This window comes from Patagioenas fasciata, chromosome 3 (assembly GCF_037038585.1).
Source record: "Patagioenas fasciata isolate bPatFas1 chromosome 3, bPatFas1.hap1, whole genome shotgun sequence".
Taxonomy (NCBI): Eukaryota; Metazoa; Chordata; class Aves; order Columbiformes; family Columbidae; genus Patagioenas; species Patagioenas fasciata.
This window is the reverse complement of record NC_092522.1, coordinates 10,016,906-10,040,710: the sequence shown is the minus strand read 5'-3', so window position 1 is coordinate 10,040,710 and position 23,805 is coordinate 10,016,906. Positions and strand designations below refer to the sequence as shown.

Here is a 23,805-nt window from a genome sequence, read left to right as displayed (position 1 = left end):
TAATTTAAGCAAAAAGGGCTTCTAGAAAATCCAAGCCAGTTGCATCATGGACATTTCAAAACAAACCCAACAGAAAAAACTAAAGATTATTATTTGCAATGTAATGACTGGAGTTGCAAAACTTAACTGCAGGACTAATACCCACAAGACAAAGGCAAGCACAAAGATATTCTTTGGTAACTTATTTCTGTAACTGTGCTTAACTACCCTGAAACACAAGGTAACCTGCCTTATCAAACCTCACGTGTGGAAACATCCAACAGGAGCTCGCAGCACTCACTACCACCACTTTGCTGAAGATGTTCTAGCCCCTAACAACAACAACAACCACTCCACCCTGAAACACGCCAGAATAACTCAAACCTTCATTGGTACTCCAGCAAAACACCTTGGCAACAGTCTCCTTTGGAGGTACCAGTCAGACATCAGGTCCTTTCAATGACTGAATACTACAATTCTGCTATGTAAAATTATGAGTGTAGGATAAAAACTCTTAAAATACACGAATGAGAACTATTTTCTCCAGGTGCTTGTGGTATGACAGCATGGCTGTGCAAAAAAAAATTACTGTATCTCCATCACCCGACAAGGATTGTGAAAACAATGTAAAAATTGGCAGTATAGATCTGTAACTTAGTTAACATGTTAAGTGTTTTTTTGTGTAATTATAAAGATGAACTTGAAAAGGTTAAAGAGATCTAAAACTTTAATTCCATCCTATAGTACTAGCAAGCAATAACCATACAGTTATGACCGATACATATAATCACTGGGGATATTTAACCTAGATTAAAGACACCAATTTATTATCTCAAAGCACCATTAAGGTGCTTTCATTTTTTGCTATAGCTAGAATAAAATTACGTTTTTTCTGTGTATAGCATGACAAGAAGAGAAAAGTTATTGTATATGGATGATGTGAGTAGTTTTCTTACTGCTTTATATTGAATGATTCTATGACATGACCCAATTTAAAGCTGTCAGTTCACAAGCAAATTCTACAAGCTGTCATGCACAACACTAAGGCAACAAGATTTTTTAAAAAATAAGATACAAATTATTTAGGAAAAAAAGAGATACTAATTGCTTAGAAAAAAAGATACTGATTTAGAAGTTACTCTCTTCTTAAAATAAATCAGGTATTTAACTCTATTGAAAATTGTGTCACTCTTGCCTAAAGCAGAGCAAAAACATTCAACTGATATTTCTTGGAAAAAGATGGAGTATTTGTGTATGGCATCAATTTAAATTTTTAAAATTTGATTTATTTTTAAAACCACAACATTCTACTGAAAAGTTTTATCAAGATATCCATCTTTTAATTGCACGTTATTTCTCCAGACACACTATACACGCAGGCCACTGTGAGACTTGGGAACAACTATGCTGGGCTCCTCAGTTGCACTTCCATCTCTGACAGGATGATGACTTAAGCTGCATTTAACTCACTTTTCTGAAGCTTCAATATGCAAAGCAGAGGGAACATTTCCCACTCCCATCACTATTTTTAACTCTACCAAACCAACCAATACAGCGCAATTCAAGAAATCATTTTTTACAGACAAGATGATTATTTACATACAAATATATTCCACATCTGACTGTAATTTTAAAATAATGGCACATTCTTGGGACATCACGTGTAGCAATCACAATGACAACACAATTGCACTCTGCTGATGTAGTACGTAGGTTACTCGATCGCAAAACGCAACTAATTCTGATGCTGTCACAGGGTTGCAGAAGTACACTCACTACATCACGGTAAATACAAATGTGACTCAGACAAGGGCTGTCCACCATAATCAAGTGGCTGAGAACAGAAACAGTAAAGAGGAAAGAAATTGTGCTGAGGTGCCTGAAGGTGGACAATCTAAACTAAAAGAAAGACTAACAGCTTCTAAAAACTTTCCTCCCAATGATTTATTAGCTCTTTAATTTTTTTAATGTAAAAAGCCATTCTTTAAAGACTTTTTCTGAGTTCTCTTCTACATAGAATTTGAGTCTTTTTCCAAACCAGCTAGAAGCAGTTTTAGAAGAGAAGCTCATCAGAACAGACATAAAGAGTAGCAACAATATAAAGTTCTGAATATTCATTTTACAGTTGCTGAGCAACAACCATATTTTTATGATGCAAGCTGGGAATCACCAGGTTGCAGGAACCACATAACCTTTATCAAAACAAACAAGCAAACAAAAGCAGCATCAACTTATATATATATATAACTCAGTATACAACTCCACAACAGGTTGATGCAAGCCTCAGAGCTGATTTAACATACTTCTGTTAGCATCATACCACAGTGGCAGCTTTGCATACAACACTTTGAAACTGTATGTGATGGTTATGATAGCCTACTTTACATCAGCAAAAAGGATTCTACTGTATTAATACTCTTGCATATCACGGAGGACCTCGCCCGGTCCAGAGGCACCTCCCAAGTGGACCTCTAAGCATCCACTGTTTACAGAAGGAGCCAGCACAGGACCCTGGACTCAGTAATTCCCACCACTGTAACAAACATCTTGATTTCAGTAAAGTGTTTGACACAGTCTCCCACAGCATCCTCAGAGCTAAACTGAGGAAGTGTGGTCTGGACGATCAGGCATTGAGGTGGACTGTGAACTGGTTGAAGGAAAGAAGCCAGAGAGTTGTTGTCAATGGGATGGAGTCTTGTTGGAGGTCTGTATCTAGTGGAGTCAGTCAGACAGAGCAAGAGGATGAACCCCCTGGCCACTGTAAATACAGCTCTCCACAAGAGCAGACAGTGCTGAACAAGTCCCAGTCATCAACCTCAGACCACACTTTGATAGCTCTGCACAGGCTTTTGCTTGCTAAGCTTCTTCTAGCACAAGCACAGGCTGGAGGCTGACCTATTCAACACATGGTCCACGCATATTCCTGTAACACCACAAGCCCAGGTCAGTAGCTAAAAACAGAGGCCTGAAGCGGAGGTGTGTAGCAAGATCTGTGCTGTGTGCACAAGGACTGCAGATCACCACCGGGAAACCAACTCTCAGCTGTGGGCTACAACTACTACAAACAAACAAAAAAACCCCAACCAATCCCACCCCTCACCACCCCCTTCCCCAAAAAAACCCAAACACCACACCACCACAAAAACATCGATCTCTGGTATGTACATTAGTCACACTGCTTATGCCAACATTTACATTTTGTACCTTTTGTACTATGTCCTCCAAGAATGAACAAACAAAGGTAAAACAAACACCTTCAGTCAACATCATATGTTAAACACATTCTAGCTCTTTTTGCATTTATTAGTTTCCTAGATGGTTACCTACCGGAAACTGTGAATGCCTTGAAGCTCTTGCTGTAACACCTCTTGTGTTGTTGCTATTAAGTCCAAAGCTCCAACAAACTCAGATGTAGATAGCAGCAACTGTACGGTGGGCTGTGTTTGGTGTACAGTAGCCATTAACTTCAGTTTATTGTATGCTTTTATACAGTTATTTCTGGTGAGTGACAGTCTTAAAACCCGAAGTGATCCTTCACACATTACTTTATCAATTTTGGAAATTTTTTCTCTAAGTAATTTTACAGCCTGGGAGGTTTTCCTGAGGTAGTCCTGCAACTCATGCTGGGAGGTCATTGCATGAAAAAATGCTTCTGAGCGCAGAGAAATCTGATGAGCAATATTGACTTCCACAATGTCCAGATAATGGCTCAGCTAGAAAGAAGAGGGAGGAAGAGAAACAGTGTTGTTATGACTGGGAAAGCTTAGCATCATGCAAATCTACTTTCAGGGTATTTGTCTTCTTGTATCATGAGGAAATTTTGCTAATAAAAATTAAAACCCTTTGTCAGATCAGCAAGCAAGTAACTACCCATCGTGGTTTGATAATCTGTTTTTAAATTAACTCAAAATCACTTCGAGAAGGCTGACTTGATGCCTCTCCTGCTTGAAAATGACAAGGTAGAAAAGCTTTCATACCACATGGTTGCACGTTGGCATTGTTAAACATGGCCATTAACCAGGAGACAGCTCTAGATACTGGCTTGCACATAAGAACAGGATATTCATGCATATATGCTACATACTTTGGGTCACTGCAGTTGCTAAAGATGCAGCCTATCTATACTTGATGATGTGGCTTTGGATTGGCTCTATTCATTGAAAAGGCTGCAGCACCTTCTCTGTAGAAAAATCCTCAGGATATCACCAGTTGCAGTTGTTTTTTGCCAACCAGTTGGAGTTCCTATTAAATGTATTTCTTGTGTGCTGACACTGTGGAATTCCCAGAGACAGAGTATTCCTACATGTTTAGAACTTGAAATTTAAATTCTGTGTGTCAAACAGTTACCAAGCCACTGGACTGGCCTTATTATTTGAGCTGCAAAAGCTGTGTTCTGGCTTATGCTGAATATGCAAACTCATAGGACTGAGGCATTAGGATACTCAGTTGAATGTTAATACTCAGACGACCTGGTTGCTAAGGGGCACCAAGTACTCAAACCTCATGCTGAATTTCAAAAGGCCCATCCAAAGATGGAAACAAAAATCAGCTAGGGAATGTTTCCTTCTTACAGTTGTTTCCATCCTGCATGTATTTAACACTGGAGATTTATACAATATGCAAACTCATATTTTTTGTAATATGTTTAATCAAAACATCCTCTGCCAATGAGCTGTGACACACCTGGCCCACAGGAAAACCTGAGACAGACTGTGACACTGGGATCAGAGAAAAGGCTATTACGATAATTTCTTTATGTGATTTTATCAACCAGATGCACCATTATGCAAAGTGAGGTAGAAGCACAGAACAAAATTATAGTACCTATCTCAAAGAGCTTACAGTTCCAATGTAGGTTAAGACACAGAAAGAGGTAAGGAAGAAAAAACTGTCAGGGGGAAATTGTTCAAGTAGGTCGGCAGCAGACCAAAAGCAGTAAGAGCCTAAGCACGTGTGCTTAAGGCAGAGTTTTCCAAATTCCATTGAAAAACAGTGACTGGAGGTAAGGATAATTATGGCAGCACGGTGCCTATTTACACATGGTAAATGTAAATCTTGTGCACTTCAGTCTAAAAAAGTAAAGTAACAAATTTGCGCCCATTTCAGTACCAGGAAGCAATATAATTATTTGTTTAACAGGTATGTGGCTTTGGAGGCAACAAGACTGTGGCTCACGGCTATCCAAAGGCTTATTTTTAATCCACTGCATCAGAGAGTGCTCTGGGTCTCCCTTGTTCAAAGTTCATGTTGACTGTCCATCCTGCTGCTGCCGGGCTCACTTCACAAGTATAAAGCATATGCCAGACACTGCTTTTTCACCTTCAGACAGTAAGTGCCACAAGAAACTCCAAAGAAGTATTCCTCCAACTTTAGATGTGGAGGACAACCCAAAGAAGGATCAAATTATCCTCCAGTAGAATCTGTCTCTTCCTCCTGATCTGGAGGAAGAGCAGGAAGACTAACCACTGGAAATTTGGAAACATCTTCCAGAAGACCTCATGTTATTTTTTTGCTTACATTTTTTAAATTCCTCACCTCGCTACTTTTTTTTTTCCCCTTTTTGTTTGTTTGGTTTTGGTTTTGTTTCCCTCCCCCTAGTTCCCAGAAGCTTTAGTAGGTTAAACAGGAGGGAAAATTAAAAGTTAGAAAACAGACTCCAAAATTATGTAGATTTTCTATAGGAATTTAACAGCTATTTGTACTACAGAAATTACTCATTGTCATTTTTTTGACATGATTTGATAGATTTATTTAGCAAGGAAAAAAGTTCTCTTTCAGTAAGATGCTTCCTGCATTGACTATTAACAATCTGCAGATTGATGTAAAATGAGAGATAACAAAGCCCACAATAGCGATGTCTCAACAAACAGTAGAGAACAGCAGCAGTGGAGTTTCTCTGTAGGAAGTAACAGCTGCAACAGATAATGACATTTCGTATCAAAATCATACCTTTTCTTGAAGTAACTTGGAGGAAGCTGCATCACGATTTCCTTTTCCACCAGCAGTACTAAAATGAGACCACGGCAAAACGGCATTAAATGTTAAGGAATCTTCCAAGGCAAAATCTGGCTTCATAAAAATCTGAAACAGAAAAACAAAAGAAATAAGTGTACCTCTCTCACCTCTAAGTTTTCCTCCCCAGTTTAACACACCTCCGGTCTCATGAAGCTAACAGAGACCTTGTTTGTTGATTTTTCAAAACCCAAATTTTCATTTATCCAGGCAAACACATCCATTCCAACCCTGTAACCAATCTACTTTACACCTTAAATGTTTTTGTGATCTGACAAAGACTTAACTTCCTAAAAGTGGAATTTGCAGCTCCAAAATTACCTAGGTTATCAGGCACCCAAGATGATCTAAACATCCTGAGCATGAAAATGTAGGCAGCATTAAGCCGCATGTGGGTCCTCTAAAGGATCAGAGCAAACATTCTTCAATAGCAGGGGCTTATATGTTCATTTCTGAGGCCACAGCTTCTACCAGACTGGGGATCCAGGCAGCTGTCAGAGTGCAGTGAGTGTTGCTGGGCAGGGAACAGAGCCTCAAGCTGATCTCATTTAGCACAGTGCAGCTAACATGCTGGTCACAGAAAGAGTGAGTAACATGTAACAAACTCTGCACATCTCAGAGAACCATTACTCTAAAACTGTCTCTGATAACATTATTTTTACCTGACAAAACTCGTACAAACCTTGAGCTTCCAGGCAGACATTAGTACCCTTTTCCCTGTATTTATGAAGTGTAGTTTAAAAACGTTCAACAGAGACTACAGCATCACACCACACTCAAACATTCTTTTTCCTGGATTTCAAACATTGCAGCTATTCAAGTAACAGCCTACACGACTGGCATAGAGATGCTGACCCATATTAACACTCTGACTTTTTAATGTACCTAGAAAAAAATACTCAGACTGAAATGGAATCTGGAGTTGTGTCTTTTGTCAACCTGTCACAAAGAAACCACATCATATATGCTGCAAGCATATCTGCAAGAGGGCTTTGTTCAAGGAGTTAAACCTACTGTTAAATTGTACACTATGCAATATTCAAGTTTCTATCAATCTCTTCAGTCTCCCTTTCCTCCTTCAGCACAGAGTGGTTAATTTTGTCAGCTCTGAGGTTTTAACTAGTAAAGATGAAAAACAATAATGGTATTTGTATTCTACTTTAAGTAAGAGAAAAATCAAGATCGCAGGAAACAACTAGAAGAAAGAAAAACATATTGTTCTTAGGTTTTGTAAATTCTGAGCACTGCAGACCCCCTTGAGAATCCGCTCAAGTAATTAGCTTGGACAAAATTTCTGCAAAGAAGAGAATACATTCATATATTCAAGACTACATTTGAGAAATCCTTATAAAAGCTTTGAGTGCACAGGAACCATACCTTAGGGACTTGTTCCAGATCTGTCCTGGATTTATCTGAAATTAAACAAAATACAAGCAGTCATTCATGAGTAAACAATGGAAAACAATTACCTTGAACACTGTTAAACACTGTGAGGAACTTTCCAAGACAATGATGCCAGGTTCCTCACAGGGGGCAGACAGGGAACAGTGGTTATAAATTAAAATGAAGGATTCTGATTGAACACAAGGGAAACCTTTTTCACTATGAGGACACTGAAGCACTGGAGCAGGCTGCCCAGAGAGGCTAGATACTTTCCATTCTTAAGAGTTTTTAAAGGCCCAATTGGATAAAGCTCTAAACAGCTTGGCCTGACCTCACAGCTGAACTGGCTTTGAGACGGCAGTTTCAGTAAAGACCTTCTGAAGTTCTGTCCAACCTGAAATATTCTGATTCTTTGAAACCCTGTTGTTCTTGTGGTTTAGGTCTCATGCTTAAGAGTACTCGAAGGTGCTCACACTTGGCTGCTTTGACAGTGAAAATGTTAGTGACACAAAGCAATCTACTTAATTCTTCACATTCCTTAATGTGCTGTTCAAGTAGCTGGCAAGGGCCAGTAAAACATCCCTCTAACATCACCCCAATTTTAATGTTCCAGATTGAAGATGTCCATACAACCATTTCTGCACAGCACTTGGAGGATGGATGCACAAAGGCTGGCAAGAAGGATGAATGAGGACTGAGGACAGTCCCAGGCATGCTGATCAAGTAGCACAGAAGTAGCCCTTGCCATGAAGTAAGCTGACCTAACAACTGCAGAAGACGATATAGTTGAGCGGGGAAAAGAGACGCACTGTTGCACTGCAGCAGAACTTGAAGAAAAGGCAAAAATCAGACTTCTGAGGTTCACTTTAAATCCCGTTTTCCTTCCCTACTCATTAACTTACTGTGCATCATGAAGAGGGGCGCACACTGGAGGTCAAAAAAGGCGAGGAATTTCAAAACAACAAGCCCTTAGCTGGACAGTCTACTCATCCCTCACAAACAGGTTAAATGCTTCATCAGCATAATCTCCCACACTTCTACATCCTTGCTTCTTATTTTATTTGTTTGTTACTTCATTGTGTTGAAATAAAAAGGCAACCTAAGAATCATCCTGCTGTCCTCAGTCTTTGGACAGAACAGCTCTTACGAAAGTGAAAGGCCAAGTCATGTGGGTTAAAGTTAGACAAGCAACACTAACAAAATGAACCACAGTAAACACAGAGCTTCAGCTTACCAAATGATGCTTCTACTAGGAAATGTCCATCTACCCAAGAAGCTCACTGTTGTTTTGGTGACACAGTAATTTCATCTTTTTAGAAAACAAAAGCGTCTTTCAAAATGGAATAAGCTAAGCCTGAAGAAGGAACTTTCATTTTGCAATAAGTGCCACCAATAGACTCATTCATGAACAGCTATTCCAAAATAACACCAAGTACAAAGAAACCCTACAGAAGGGCTTCATTTTGTACAAAGGAGAAGGATGAAAAGCAATTGAAAGAACCTGATCAAAAGGAGTAAACTATTGAATACTTCTTGCTGCATTACCTGGGGACATTGATATTGACAAGCCTGATCAAACAGTGATTGGTAAATGAATGTTTTTGTGCCAATATTTTTGTGAAAATACATTAAAATAGATTAAATATTAAAAGTTTGTTCCAGGTTATGAGTGTTTCTTTTCTTTTTGCTTATCTTTTCATTTTGCATCTCGCCTTCCTTTGTCCACTTCCGTATTAGCTGAACTACTTCCTTAAAATCTCAAAATTCAGCCTTGCTACAGCTGAGAACACCAAAAGAAGTTTGCCAAGTAGTCTTTGCTAACAGTAATCAGAGAAATACTAAGCAGAGAACTGGTCAGAGCGAAACTTCATGAAGTTCAACATAGAAAAATGCACAGTCCTGTCCCTAGAGATGAATAACCTCAGGCACCAGAACACTGCCGGGGTCTAGAGGCTGGAAAGCATCCCTGCAGAGAGGGACCTGTGGTCCTGGCAGACAACTGACCACGAGCCAGCAGTGCACTCTTGCGGCAAAGCACCCTGGCCTGCATTAGGCAGAGCACTGTCAGCGCGCTGAGGGAAGGCGATTTCCCTCTCCACTCATCACTAGTGAGACATCTAGAACAGTGTGGCCAGTTCCAAGTTCCCCAGTACAAGACAGACCTAGATGTACTGGAACATGCCCAGTGAAGGGCCACAAAGATGATTAAGAGACCAGGGCATTTTTACTATGAGGAGAGTCTGAGGGAGATGAAAGTGTTTAGCCTGGAAAAGCTCATGGAGGATCTTATCAATGGTTTTAAATATCTGATGAGAGAGTGTAAATAGACAGAGCCCACCACAGCCATTCTTCATCTCAAAGTCAACAGCTGCTAAAAATTTGATGCAACCGTTTCAATGGATCTTAAATAAAAGGAAGTTAAAGAAAATACTGCTGGAGACATAATGACCTGCCATGAATGCAATCAGGCCAAGGAAAGTTTAAAAGCAGGTATCACAAGCATTTTGACCTATAAAATATTAGCAGTGGTCATGCATACTTCTAGTCAACCATTTCAATTATTATTACAAAGAAATCAGCAGCAGCTGTTATTGCACATGGAGCACTCCAGCAAGTAAAGGAGATGATCAGTGTATCACAGTATTCGTTACTGAATGCTATAATATACTGATGCAAAAGATAAACTACTTTTTAATGACTAAAGGAAGGCTATGACTGTACCGTGCGTGTGTAATAGTGTCCTGTCAAAGGTATCTGTAGGAGTACAAACATTCTTGCATCTTTCATGAACCTTCTCTCTCTGTAAAACAGAAAATGTATTAAAGAATTATTCTGAGGCTTAAAAAACCATACTTTTCTTTGAATCAGTACACTGAGAACATTTTCAGTGAAACATAACTCTGTTAGGTCAAATAATTCCGACAAGTTCTCAATAGTATTTTTTTCCTCTTAAAAGCTCAGATGATGTTTGTCCAGGTGAAAGGTACCAAAAATCTCAACTCATAGCCAATATGTTGTTTCTTCTGCATCTTTATATCTCAAGAGAAAATTAATACAAAAGTTACTGAAGAGGTGTAATAACTTGTCTATGTAATGAGATATAAGCATAGATCAATTGCAATTACATATACAAACATTTATTTGCTGTCTAATCTAGAAATCACACTAACACCCAATGAATGCTTTTTCATTGCGAAATTAAATCAGACCAAAGTAGAAACTGCTTCCACGTCTTACTAATGAGTACCTTGCTGAAACCACACATCTCGCTTTGTCATGCTGAGCTTCAAATTTTATTTTTTTTTTTATTACAGGTGTAAGCAACAAAGAGACCATAGTGGTAAGAAATTACATTTCTAAAGAACACCAATGTTATAACAGCTATATCTCTGCTAGAAGCTAGATCATGGGTCTGTTCTCTCATCCCAAAATTTTTAATTTAGCAGTCACTGCATTACACACTAATTTTAACAGATGAGTTCTTCAATGTTTTAGCTGTTGAATCTGTGAACTAATGGAAACAGCTAAGTTACAGACAATTCCTTTCCACATAGTTTAACTATGATTTAAACAAGTAACACTTCCTGCAGTCAATTCTATAAAAGCAAAAAAAAATAAAGCTACAAACCAAGGAAGCAGAAAACAGTGGGAGACTTCTACATGTTCTTTCAGGTAAAAAAAAAAAAAAAAATATATATATATACTACATACTTACTGACACCTGTATTTTAAGAGTTTGTAGAAGTCTCCTACTGGCCCTGGTGTCCTTAGAAGTAGCTTAAACTTGCCTCTTACAAAATAAACCATTGAGATAATAGGCCTATTCATAGTTTTAAGAGCTTCATATATAAATGTTTACACCAGAGACTCTTAAAAAACCTCTCCAACCCTTGCATCACATAGTCACGTTTTATATTTGATCCAAAGGTCTGAAAATGCTATGTTGCGCTGTAGAGTCCAATCAAATAATCCTTACAGAAAAAGAATTCATAATCAGAATTAATAAATATGAACTGTAAGCCCCGGTACAGAGGTCAGTATTCAGATATACAAATTAAAACAAACAAACAAACCAAACAACACAACAAAAACTGCCTAGAAAGAATTTAGACAGCATTTTCCATAATACAAATACTGAGATTATAAAACAAGAAACACTTAATGAAGACTCAACAAGCACTGAAGAGTAAATTAATTGTCAGTTAACTGTTTGGCGGACTACTAGCAGGGACAATCTCTAAACAGAAGGATCTCAAACATCCTTCTGGCCCCTAGTACTATGTGTAGCTAATTTTGGGTTCTTACCGGAGCAATTTCCTGTTGGTATAATGCAAAATGTTCCTTGGTGATCTGTGGGAGGTAGAATGAAGGTGTGACTTCAGTGTCCACAAAGTCCACTCCCCATGTTTTTGTAAAGAAATCAGATTCCCTTTTTGCTAACCTAGGATCATTTAGTGCTGCTGGGAGATTGACTTTGGAATGATAAATAGTCCATCTGTGCTGATCCGCAACTAAAGACGGGCTGTCACATAAATTACTGGAATCGCCTGCAGCACAAAAGACAAGACAGTTTAAGGTGAGAAACAAAGTGGTATTTTTTGCTAAAATGCAGTTCTTAAGCAACCTGTATTTTCACAACTAAAAATGCAAAAGACCCATAATATTCCCCTTCTGCAACACTTCAACTTGCATTTCTTCTACCAGATTGGTCAACACAAGTTTTGAACACAGTGCTGTATTCATACTCATTAAAACTTTATTTAGCTCAACATCCTTAGCTTGTACTGAAGAGAAAAAAATCCAACCACACACTATTTTCAATAATTTGAGCTCTATCAGAATGGCAGTTGAAATTTGTTAGCATTACATTTCATAGTTCTTAAGATCCTACCCCACCTACCCCTTTTTATAAACTAAGCTTTAGTACACCACAGCAGCTACAATTGTGACAAAAACCTGGTTTTACGATAGTGCTAGAGACAGGTCCTGGTCTCATTTCCCACAGTAAGAGGGCTGGGGCGTTTCACAGAAGTGATGCAGCTGGACTCCAAGCACACTGGACAGGATTTTTTACAGGCTCTGACAGAATATACTCTCTTCTTGTCTGTACTACGGATCATAGCCATACTGTGGAATCACACAAACAAGATTCTAGCTATAAAGTGGACATGTCAAAACAAGCTGCAAATGGGAAGACTCTTCCATTGCTACAAAGGGTGGTATGAAGTAGAATTACAGCACACTTTGAAATAAGACCATGGCTTAGTATGCTACAGGCAGCATACGAGAAAAATTGACTGAACAATTGTAAATGCATTAGCAAATTTAACTGCATTTTCACTCTCCTTGAGACCGACATTACCTGTAGGTTCCTTGGGACACACATCAGGCAGTGACTGCACAGGTCGAAAGCGTTTGGTGGTGTCCATTTCCTTTTTGAAGAAAGCATCACTGCTGTTTGACTGAGGCACTGGTGAAGAACTGTGGCTTGATGCCATTGCATAAAATCACCACTTGGTAAAAGCTAAGTAAGAAACAGTAAATACAACATCTTTAATAAAGTTCTGGTTAGGGATTGTATCAAAACAATGACACTCCATCAGCTACATAGTATTTTGTAACTTGGAACACTTTAACTGACACATGTCAACAGCAACAGGGAAAAGTTTATTTTAAACGCAAAAATAAAAGGCAGAATGTAACTTTATAGTCTGGTTCCTCCCACACCCCTAGGTTTGGAGGATAGCTTGTTCCTGCACACAGCATGAATAAAAAAATATGTTTAAAAAAAAATGCCAGGACCTCAGCAACAGGAGGTCCACTCCTTTTTCCAAAGGAGGACGTCCACAACCTACATTTGTGATTCAGACAAGCCCAGCAACAGCTATCCACAGATAGAATGTATCATTAATGATTTATAGTAACTGAAATCATTATCAGATTTCAGACAAATCAGAATCTGAAGAATACGAGCATACCACAAATACCAGAAAAGCATGAGCGCATGCCATACATAGAACACAGGCATCTTTTATCACTTGAAGCAGGAAAAAATGGCAATTCAACCTTTCATGGCTCTCTATAGTTTATTTCAACATAAAAAGCAATTGCAGAAAGACGACAATTAAAACACACATCAAAAAGCTCAGGAGCAAGGAAAGTCCCACTAATTCTCCATTTAAATTCAAGCTCCCAGTTTGAAAATAATCAACCTTAAAAATTTTACACCAGGGCTAAGCAACATAATGAGTTCTTTCCACCTGTAAACAACGCTGCATTTCCATCAAAGTATCAGTTGAGTCAGTAGTAAACTGCAGAAGTATTTGAGAGTTTATTAAAAGAGACTCGTAATGTACAGCTCAAAGAGTGCCTGTTCAAAGGGACTGATCTGAATTCTTGCTTTTAAGAGAAATAAACACATCTAGTAAGATCTTAACGTTTAACCACCAATCGTTAAGGGAGAGCTAAATTACTTACTACCCTGTGAAGGAGCACAAAAAGATAAAAGGCTATTTTATCTTCAATCGCTGAAGCAGGCACTAAGGAACAACTGTACGTCACCCTGTCAACTTCTAACAGCATCACAAATATTACAGAAAATTTCATTTGAAAAAAAGAAATAGTTCTGCTTTCCAAACCAGGTTGGTCACATCCTACAAAACATTCCTAAAGATGAGTTAAGATACATAGAGCTGTAACAGAACACCCTAGTGCACAGGCACATAAAGACTAACAAACGCCATGAGCCTGTATTGTGGCCAACCCTCTGTCCATCAGGTGCCACTGCTGACGATCACTTGCCTCTCTGCCTGACAATGCACAAGACAAGGACAATAACGTGCTTCCAATGACATTTTTAGAAGGGACTTTTTAAAAGGGTGAAAATACACAAGAACCCTTTCTAAAGGGTTGCTTTCCAAAGCTGCTACTTCCTTTATTAAGCGCTTCCCTTATATTTTGGAGTGTTCTTGTGAAAAATCTGGTTTATGCTAATGACAAAACACTGTATTTTAGCATTTTTAAAAAACACATCCAGTGCTAAGTTACAATTATCAAATCTCCTAAAGGCATACAGTTAATTTATCTGCCTTTGGAACGGCTTCAAAGTTCTGTATTTGCAGTTTTTCTCCTGAAAAAGCCTCTGTAATATGACACACAGTCTGCTCTAGCCAGACGTATGAGCAACTAAGGCAATTTGTGGAAAACACTGAAATCTTGCACTCTTGCTTGCAAGTCTATCCCCCCACAATGAAGTATTGCGTAAAAGTATATTCTAAGATGCGAATTGTCTCAACTACATAAATCTCAGTGAAGAAAATGCTAACTGCATTATGCCAGTCCAAGATATAAAATAAATTTTAAAGACAATTTAACACTGAAAACTAATTCAATACTTCAGCTTTTTGAAAACAAACTATACCTACTCCTGCACAGGTAATTACTTGCCACCATGAAATAGTCACATTGCCTTTGTAAAATGACAAATCTTAAAACAGAATGAAGAGAGTACAACAAAATATCAGTGCAGGCAGTAACCTTCACACTATTGAGTGGATTTCAACAAGATATAAGGATTCGCAGGCAGAGGCCTTCTTAAATGGCATGCAATATGATGCTGTGCTAAATTATTCATAGTTAACAGCTATTCTAGTAGCTTCAAAAGTCAGAGCCTTATGGATAATTAACCTCAATGAACAGCCCCATTTTCACAGGAATAAACCCACTTGTATTGCCCCAAATCAGACATTCCTCAAAACAGCCAAGTAAGTATAGCTTCAGAGAGAAACAAAGCTAGACAGAATTACCTGAACTAAATTCAAATTACAAAGGAATATGTGACAAGTCTACACGAAGACAAAAATCCTGCCCTACACCTGAGCCCTTCTGCGTATGTGGACCTTGCAGACAACTGAAAAAACTTTTTCATTCCCCAGCAGAACAGCTGTTCCTTGTGCTACACTACTAAACATTTTATAGACAAATGAATCTCTAATAAGCCTTCTGAATCAGCATTTTTAAAAACATGACAACATATAAACTTGCTGATTTAAACTTTATAAAAAAAAAAACTCAGTGTTAGTATAGAACAAAACTGCTGCAGAATATTTTGACTCATTCCACTTTAAATGCAAGTGAAATGCAGGTAAATGTAGTTAACCACACAAGCTGTGAAGAACGAATTATAAAATCTTGAGTCCCCTGAGCCTCCTACTTAGAAGAGCATACACGCAAGATTAAGAATATGCAACTATGTAACTTAATGACATCAATATTATATACAATGAAAACCAGGTTAGATTAACTCTGTTCTCTCCAGTAATCCCCATAATTTACTCACATTTTGTCTAGCAACGTGTATTACACTAACAGAATAGAAAACTTCAGGGATTAGATACATGAGCAATGATGGAAATACTTACAGGATTATGGCTGTATTTGCATTGTGCCTTCAATATATTAAATCTTTTTTGTACATACAATATTAATTTCCTTAGTTAAAAAAATGACATTACACTGTCACTGTAATGTCTTAATATTGCTCAAGTAAATAACATCAAAAAACTTTTAAAAATTGAACCATTGTAACAATGAAAACAGCTTTGATGATTTGAATTTACATGATTCTTACAGTCTGAACAAATGAAGATTAGTATTTCAAATACAACAATCTCACAGCTTCGTCCGCTTAAAAAAAAATCCTTGTTCAATAACACACTTAGCAACTATGATATGACACAATTGTACGATGTACAGGATGCAATAAAATGTCTGTGATGACAAATGTAATAACCACATGCCTGGATACTGTACAGTCAGCAAAGTAGAAGATCTGCGCAGTTAGTAATGTATCAATCACATTCATTTTAAGGAGTTGCTTCTGTGATGACTACTGTCTGACTCTTGCATTTCACACTCAAGGTTTCAGCAGTCAGAAGAGCAGCACAAAAAACACCACCACATATTACTCAAGTCATTGCACAGGACAGCTACAACTCTTGAGTACATGCTTGGTTTTTCAAGTATTAAGACTAGCACAAAGTTCTTTAGAAACTGCCTTTCCATTATTCTGAGCATTACTTGCACACTTTGTTTTTCAGATAGTAAGTCCTCGCTACTGAAACAACCAGTATTATCTCTATATGAACATGATACCAGAGAAGGTGCAAACCAAACTTCACCTCTTCATGGACAATGACGTATTTCCTCATTCTTGGTTGGTTCTCCATTAGCATTATCAACCAATTTTGTATTTCCTACTTAAGGTAACAGCTTTACATGAGTTAAACTTTTTTACTGGGAATATTCATGTGCACACACTTCAGTTTGTAAAGCTGTAATGTGTATTAACAACACAAATCAGAATTTATTAAGTCAGCATCATCCCTGCAAGGTGCCTGAAGTAAGTGTCAATTTATGCACTGGAGAAATCCATTTTTCTCCTTTCTCTGTCCTCTCCCTCCCAAGGGAAAATAAATCTACAAGCTACTAGTAATACCTTTAACTCAGTTGAACCAATTGACAGTTTTGATAAGTCAGCTGGTACTACAAGGGACACTCAGGAACATGGATCTTATTGGCTCCAGCCCTCATCTAATTCATAGAATCTGCTCTCCAAACTTGATTTTGGCTTCAAATATAGTGACACTTAAGAAGAGACACTAAGCACCCAGAGGAAAGAGCCCAGGACTTCCACCTGACCACACAACACTGAGCAAGTTCTCCTTCAAGGATTCCACACAGCCCATGATGAGCCACACTTGGATACTATGCACTTTTCAAGAGGTATACTATGCATCCCAAAGGTAAGGAGATATTTCTTTGTCAAAATGAGCTTTTCTTGGTCAAAATGAACAGCATGCTCAAGTCCCTTCTGCTTTTCGTGGCTTTGTCTGGGAACAATAGAGTGACATCAAAACATTTTAAAGTACTGTTTTGGTTACCCAACACGCTTTGAAACAGAAAACCACCAGAAGCCACCCGCAAGTCATGCTACAGCAAAATATTTCACGATTTCTAGAAGAAGTGGTAAATACCAGAGATACTTACTAAGAAAAAGGACACCTCAAACATAACTAAGAGAGAAAAATGCACAAGGGATTCCTTCCAGGACCTCAACAACCAACAACATGCTCTTATTGGTCTAATATACTTAATCTGCTTTCAAAAGTTTAGGTTTCCCACTCTACCATTATACAGATCTTTTTGTTAAATCATCAGGATTTAACCCTGTAACAAGGAAACCATGGTATGAGCAAAGTACACACCCCCTTTGTAAGAGAATGTGAACCAGCCTGGACTAACACAAGCTTTTAATTTCTTTCAACCAGCTAATTCCTCAGGCTAAAATTTCCACACTTGCCCCTGTGGCCCAAGACAGACAACCCTCTCTCAGCAGGGGAGCCAAGAAGGTTAGCTTTCAGCAGAAACATTTAAGCAGTTTCAGAGAATGAGGTTAAAGCTGCGGAAGCTGTTCTGCTAACTCAAGCTCTTTCTGAACATCTATTTTCATCCTGGGGTTTCAGAGCAGAAAGCAGATGAATGTCAGGGTGACGATGAGGCTCGAGTGGGAGGACAGCTATGACTTGCCCCTATGGCAGGCCATCTACATTCAGTGCACACTTCAACACCAAACCTCCTCACACAAGTTGGAGAAAAGTCTGTGTCTACCTGGCCTATCTGAAAGCCTCGTAAGTATACATATATTTGTATTCATGAGCATGCGTGTATTTCAGTGCATCCTGCACATCTTTTAATAGTATCCTAATTCTTGTGTCCCCACGCTGAGGCTGTACCTTGTCTGTAAAGTTAATGTGAGTGATGACTATAAATGAGCCTTTCCGGGATGAAAGCAACCTCACAAGGAAGCTATATATGAGTTACCTTCGTTTCTCATCAGCCCTGCTGAGCCACACGTGCTGTTACGATCCAGCGTACCCTGTAATTCCTTGGACAGTGCTGAGCCAGACTGTGCTACTTTCTCAGCAAACTGCATAATGGGGACTGTGAAAAAGCAAAAGCACTTGTAGAGCTGAACAAGTAAAGCCACCACTCTCCCCTTATATTGACTTTTTCACAATGCCATCTCAAAATCCTCTCCTCAATGCAGGGCAATAGGGAAAGAAAAAAGTAATCTGACTACAAAGAAAGAACAAGACAGTTGCAAGCCCACTGCAAAGCACTGTGGGTCAACTACCAGGTCCTGGTAAAACAGCATCAGATTTTCGTATTATCACATTTTGAACCGTTTTCTTTTGTCCTCCCCCGCTGAAGTCACCTGAACACTAAATTTAAAAAAGAAAACAACAAACAAACAAACCCTACACAAACCTTAGCTGAGCTTCACCTCTTTAAATACAAGAATCAGATCCTCTGAAAAAAATCACCCCAAAAAGCCCCATCACTGAACAACATATCGTTATCTGAATGCATGTACGTGTTATTTAGAATAATATACAAATGTACAATACACAAACACTTTGTCAAAAATTGGAAAGCAATTTATCTCCCTAAAGACAAACTATCTTAAAACTAGTATTTCACTTTTATTCAGGTACTGAATAAAACGATTAAATGAAACATCTGTGATACACCCAATGTACTAAACGCACTTCCTCTCATCTGGAAACCTAACTACCAAGTGATGAACAGTAATTCGAAATTGGAAGGCAGATTCTGCGCTGGAGGAACAGACCTTCCTACAGATATTTAGGTCATTATGCGCCAAGTTCTTCCATGCCAGGGGTGGCAGAATCATGCAGAAACAATTAACAAAGCAGTAAAAATATATGTCAGAAAAGAAAGCATCTTGTGGTTAGTTCCCCACACTATCACACAAGATGAGAAATTACTTTGTACTCATTTTTGCAGGCATCAGCATTACAGTGTGCATTATCCCCTTGGAAAATGGTGAAATATGAGCATCCTGTATAGCTCCACAGAGGTACCTGCATCTGAACAAAAATCAAGAAGCCCTGTCAGGCATTTCAGCTAGAAGTCTGTCAAAAGCAGAGACTGCAGAGTAGTGACATTTTGAGGGAAGGCAGAACTGCACCATCCACAGCAAAAATCGTAACACTAAGGTCCTTACTTTACAACAGGGGTTTGACAGAAGCTGGCGGTAATTCGCATCAACAGCAAGTTTCCTTGTGCAGGCTCTCCACTTGGTATCCTTAGCGGGGTTAGGCTCAACCTGTTATCTGAAACTAATTTTCTAAAAATGTGATTTTTCATGAGAATCATGTCTTTCCGAAGCCTTACCAAAGCCCTGAAAAACTGCAAGTAGCTATGAAAAGAGTCAGATAAAAATATTTAGTAGTTCTGACATTATGCAAAAAGCTGAGACCAGGGATTAACCAAAAGCAGGCACAGCATACCTTGTATCAAGTCTTACCAAGTGGTCTTGACATAGAATGCCAGACCATTGGTGGGAGGCAGTAAATCACTCTGCAGGGCCAGTACTCAGCAAACAAGACCATCCAAACTTCACCTCAGTGAGCACCAGAGGGTGTCACCCATGTCTGTTGATAGTTCTTGTGGTGTTACTACCTGCTCAACAGAAGGTCAAATGAAACGGATCACCTCTATTCACATCACTTCCTTTACATCCCTCAAATAGCTTCCATTTACAAGAAGTATAAATATTCCTATAAACGCAAAAGACAGCATGGTTATTCTACATTTAGAATGCCAAAAAATAATAGGAAGGTCTTACACCGCTGCATACAGTGTGTAAAACTGATGGGAACTCTCTGTCATATTGCAAAACACGAGATACGTTACTCCACCTCTAATAACCTCTAACATACTCCCATGTCCAAAGTGGCTCCTTTATTTAAGAACTAGATTAATAGTTGAAATACCCTTGCTTTTTCTCTATCCAAAGACAAATATTTTGGAACATCCAATCTATAAATGGATCTGCCATTTTCGAGTACATCAGAAATACATTATAGATTCTTTACCATTTGAAAAAACTACTTAGATTTCTTTTAAAACCTAGGTAAGGTGGGTACAAAAAGTTAAAAATATGGGAAACACAAGTCTTAGACATGCTGGTAAATATTCCTCTGGACTTAATCATATATAGATATATATATATGTAGAACAAACACTCATGATCACCATTTCTCTATGTTATATTCATAAAATAAAATGTGGAATAAGCAAAACAAAGTGTTAAAAAAAAAAACAGAAACCAAAAGAAAACTGAGTCTCCCAGCCAGGCAGATAATATGTTCATGGTCCTTCACTCTCCCTGAAAAAACTCGCAGGTCCTCATCTCCCCCAAAGTCTGAAGAAGGAAAGCAGAAGTGGCCTCTACATAGAGTTGCTGTCCCAAAAGAAGAAATGATACCTACATGATTCCATTTCCCAACTTCTTGCCACTCAAACTGACAAAAACCAAGTCTGTGGTCTGCTTTCTCTACTCTCTCTAGTGGCTCCTTACACTTCTCAGGCAAACAATATTCCTGTTCAACCTCGGAAATGTGCATCCGCTTCCCTTCCTGTGAAGTTTGTGCTGCCAACATGAAGGCATAAATCCTCCACATGTGCCAACTCCTACTACAGAGAAAGACAGTATTGAAGACACAGGGACACCAAGGATAGATCCTGTTACCAGCAAATGGGATGGGAGAGGTAGAGCTGCTCCTCAGCGTGCCTTCAGACCTCACTAGTGAGGCTGGCCACACGATGCACAGCAGCTTTTGCTTAGACAGCCATAGATCTCCTGTCAACTAGTTCACTTTAGGCATTGTTTTCCTACCCAACAGAAGCACCATCCTATGTCCAGAGGATTTCAAGGGAACTATAGCTTTTGTCTACACTACAGTTTGGGAAAGAGTCACACTGGCTCTCAGGCTAAAGTAGCAACTGCTGCAGCCACAACAATTAACATACTGCAGTCAGTTTTTTTTAGTATTTTTTTGCAGAGCCACAAAGCAGCTGTGGTTGCACAGGAGCACAGCTGCACAGAAGTTCATATGACGGCTTCTTGGTCAGGACTCCATCAGATAGAGTAAGACGGTAAAATCAATACACCACCTGCACTTAGAACTCTCAAAAGCATACATGCAAATCAGTAAGCAACTAAATATTTTTATTTACTTTAAAAGAGGTACTTCAAATGTTTGGGATCACTCCATGGTCTGTAACAGAAATCCTAAGTACTGATAAAAGTTAAGAAAAATGGAGAAGGAAAGGAGAATCAATAAAATACTACGTCCAAAACTGGACAGTCTAAGAGAGAGACAGTTAATTTTTTGTGCAAGAGATCAGTATTTTACAAACATATATGGGTATTTCTCTAATCATAACATACCGTCTTTGAAAAATTACAGTACGGAAAGATAAGAAACTACATTTGTCTATGCACACAGTTTTAGGACTGTCTATGAACCCAGGAACCATCACAATCCTAAAAAACGGTTTTTTTTGTAACTAACAAATCCTTTAGTTCAGCCCATCCAAGTTGCCATTAACGTGGGTGTCACATGCCAACGTTACAGAGAAAAAACCCAAACACCTGCCCCAAACATTACTTTCCCACACCAGCTGCTCACAAAATCCACACCTGGCGAGCACAGCATCGCCTCGCACAGAGCCAGACGTACCTTACCAAGGACACGCCGGGCGTATCTCGGGGAGGCCGTCGTCATATCTCTCCCTGTCGCATCTCACGGAAAACCACCTGGCCTGGGAGCTGGGGGGACGGCACGTCGGTGACCTAAAGGGGAGAGCCCGCATGAGGGAGGGCGGCGACCGCCGTGCTCAGGGCAGCCCAGCAAAGCCTGGCTTAACCCTGGCACTTCCACACACTCAACGCCTCCCTGCCACGGATGGGCACGGAGTTCAAACACCACCCGTTTGCTACCGGGGGGTTACCATAGAAATACAAAACCTAAATTTGCAGGGGAAAAAAGAAAAAAAAAAAAAAAGGCAGAACGGTGCAGCATTCCCCCGCGCCTCAAAGTTGGCGCCCCTTCCCTCACACCCTCCCTTCCCTCACACGGCCCCGGGCCGCCCCTCACCGCGCCCGGGCCACAAAGACAAAGGGCACCCGGGAAAATTCAACTTTCCTGGCCGTTCTTCGTGAGACCCCCCCCCTCCCCCCGGCCGCGGTCGGAGGCGGGGAGGCACCTGCACCGGCGGCCTGGCAGCGGGCGGCCGGCCGGGCGGGCGGGGAGCTCCCCCTGCCTACCTGCGGCGCCGGGCGGGCGGCGCGGCCTAGCGCAGCGCCAGCGCCTCCGCGGCGACACGTCGCTCCCCCCCGCGAAGGGCAGGGCGGCGCGGCGCAGGAAGCAGCCCGGGCGGCGGCAACGAAGGCGGCGGGAGGGGCCCAGGCACCGCCTCTCCCCGCCAACCGGGGGAGGAGCAGCCGCCGCGGCCGGCGGAAGGGGCTGCCCCTGCCCGCCCGCGCTTGGGGTTGCGGTTCCGTCCCCTCAGGAGCCGCGCGCGGCCCGTGGGGGCGGCCTCGGAGCGGAGGTGCCGCCACCCAGACCCGGGCTGGGGGTGACTTCCAGTGCCATCCTGCGGTGTCCTAGGGCGGCGCCGCCGCCATTTAGGAGTTCCCAGGAGTGCCCCAGTGCTGTCATTCCGGGGTGTGGGAGGCCCCGTGAGTGACTCACAACTGAGGTGCTGCCCTTTGAGAGGCCCCACAAGTGTCCCACAGCTACAGCATTTCAATGTCCTCACAAGTGCCTCGCTGCCACAGCACCGCCTTCGCAAGGCGTGAGGGCCTCATGGGTGCCCCACAGCCAAGGTGGTGCCAGCTGGCAGGCCCCGTGAAGAGAAGCTGCCAAATCAGCATATACTGTGATTAAGTTATAAAGGACATACCCATCATTAACCATTGACGTGAGATGATTGCTTTCTGACCACCTGCAAAATGAGGGGATATTTTTCAAGTTTTAGATCCTTTTGCATGACAAGATGGAGGCAGAAGATTAAGTGATACATTGTTTACATATCAGAGGGCTTAGTTTGTGTTTAATAATTAATAGAAGTACTGTAAGTAAGAAACTAAACAATTCTAACTAACATGATCAATTATTTCTTAGTAGAGATGTTCTATATGTCAAAATTTTCAAAAATTGTAATGCATATGTAATAATTACATGAATATAAGCAACGCAAGAGCATCCAGTCTTTGGAGCACTTATGGAGAACAATCCCCAGTGTTCTCCAGTGCTGACAAAATAAAGAATGCTGCTTAACTATAATTGACTCTGCTGTTAATTTTACTTCTCTGTTTCACCGGTGGATGAGGTGCTGCCATGTGGAAGTCCCCACAAGTGCCCCACAGCTCCAGCACAGCCATCCTGGGGTGTGAGGGACACCGTAACTCACGGTCGAGGTACCACTGTTAAAGAAGCACCATCACTTGAGAGGCCCCACAAATGCCCCATAGCCAAGGTGCTGCCATTTGAGAAT

General features: G+C 40.2%; 1 protein-coding gene across 3 annotated transcripts in view; it reads right to left on the bottom strand.

Annotated features, from left to right (window-relative positions):
* The window catches only part of VPS54 (VPS54 subunit of GARP complex), a 51,017-nt gene extending 28,295 nt beyond the window's left edge, over positions 1–22,722 (bottom strand). For 2 of the 3 annotated variants that reach the window (XR_011738124.1, XM_065833350.2), the window contains exons 1-8: positions 22,574–22,722; positions 21,987–22,099; positions 12,737–12,898; positions 11,680–11,921; positions 10,096–10,174; positions 7,369–7,403; positions 5,929–6,060; positions 3,307–3,692 (exon numbers count right to left, since the gene is read on the bottom strand). Coding sequence is in view for 2 of the 3 variants with exons in the window: in XM_065833350.2 (XP_065689422.1) it covers positions 3,307–3,692; positions 5,929–6,060; positions 7,369–7,403; positions 10,096–10,174; positions 11,680–11,921; positions 12,737–12,872 (1,010 nt within the window). In the remaining variant the exon portion in view is untranslated. The remainder of the gene's footprint in view (positions 1–3,306; positions 3,693–5,928; positions 6,061–7,368; positions 7,404–10,095; positions 10,175–11,679; positions 11,922–12,736; positions 12,899–21,986; positions 22,100–22,573) is intronic. The other variant, XM_065833351.2, reaches the window with a different exon arrangement.
* Positions 22,723–23,805: the final 1,083 nt, after the last annotated feature.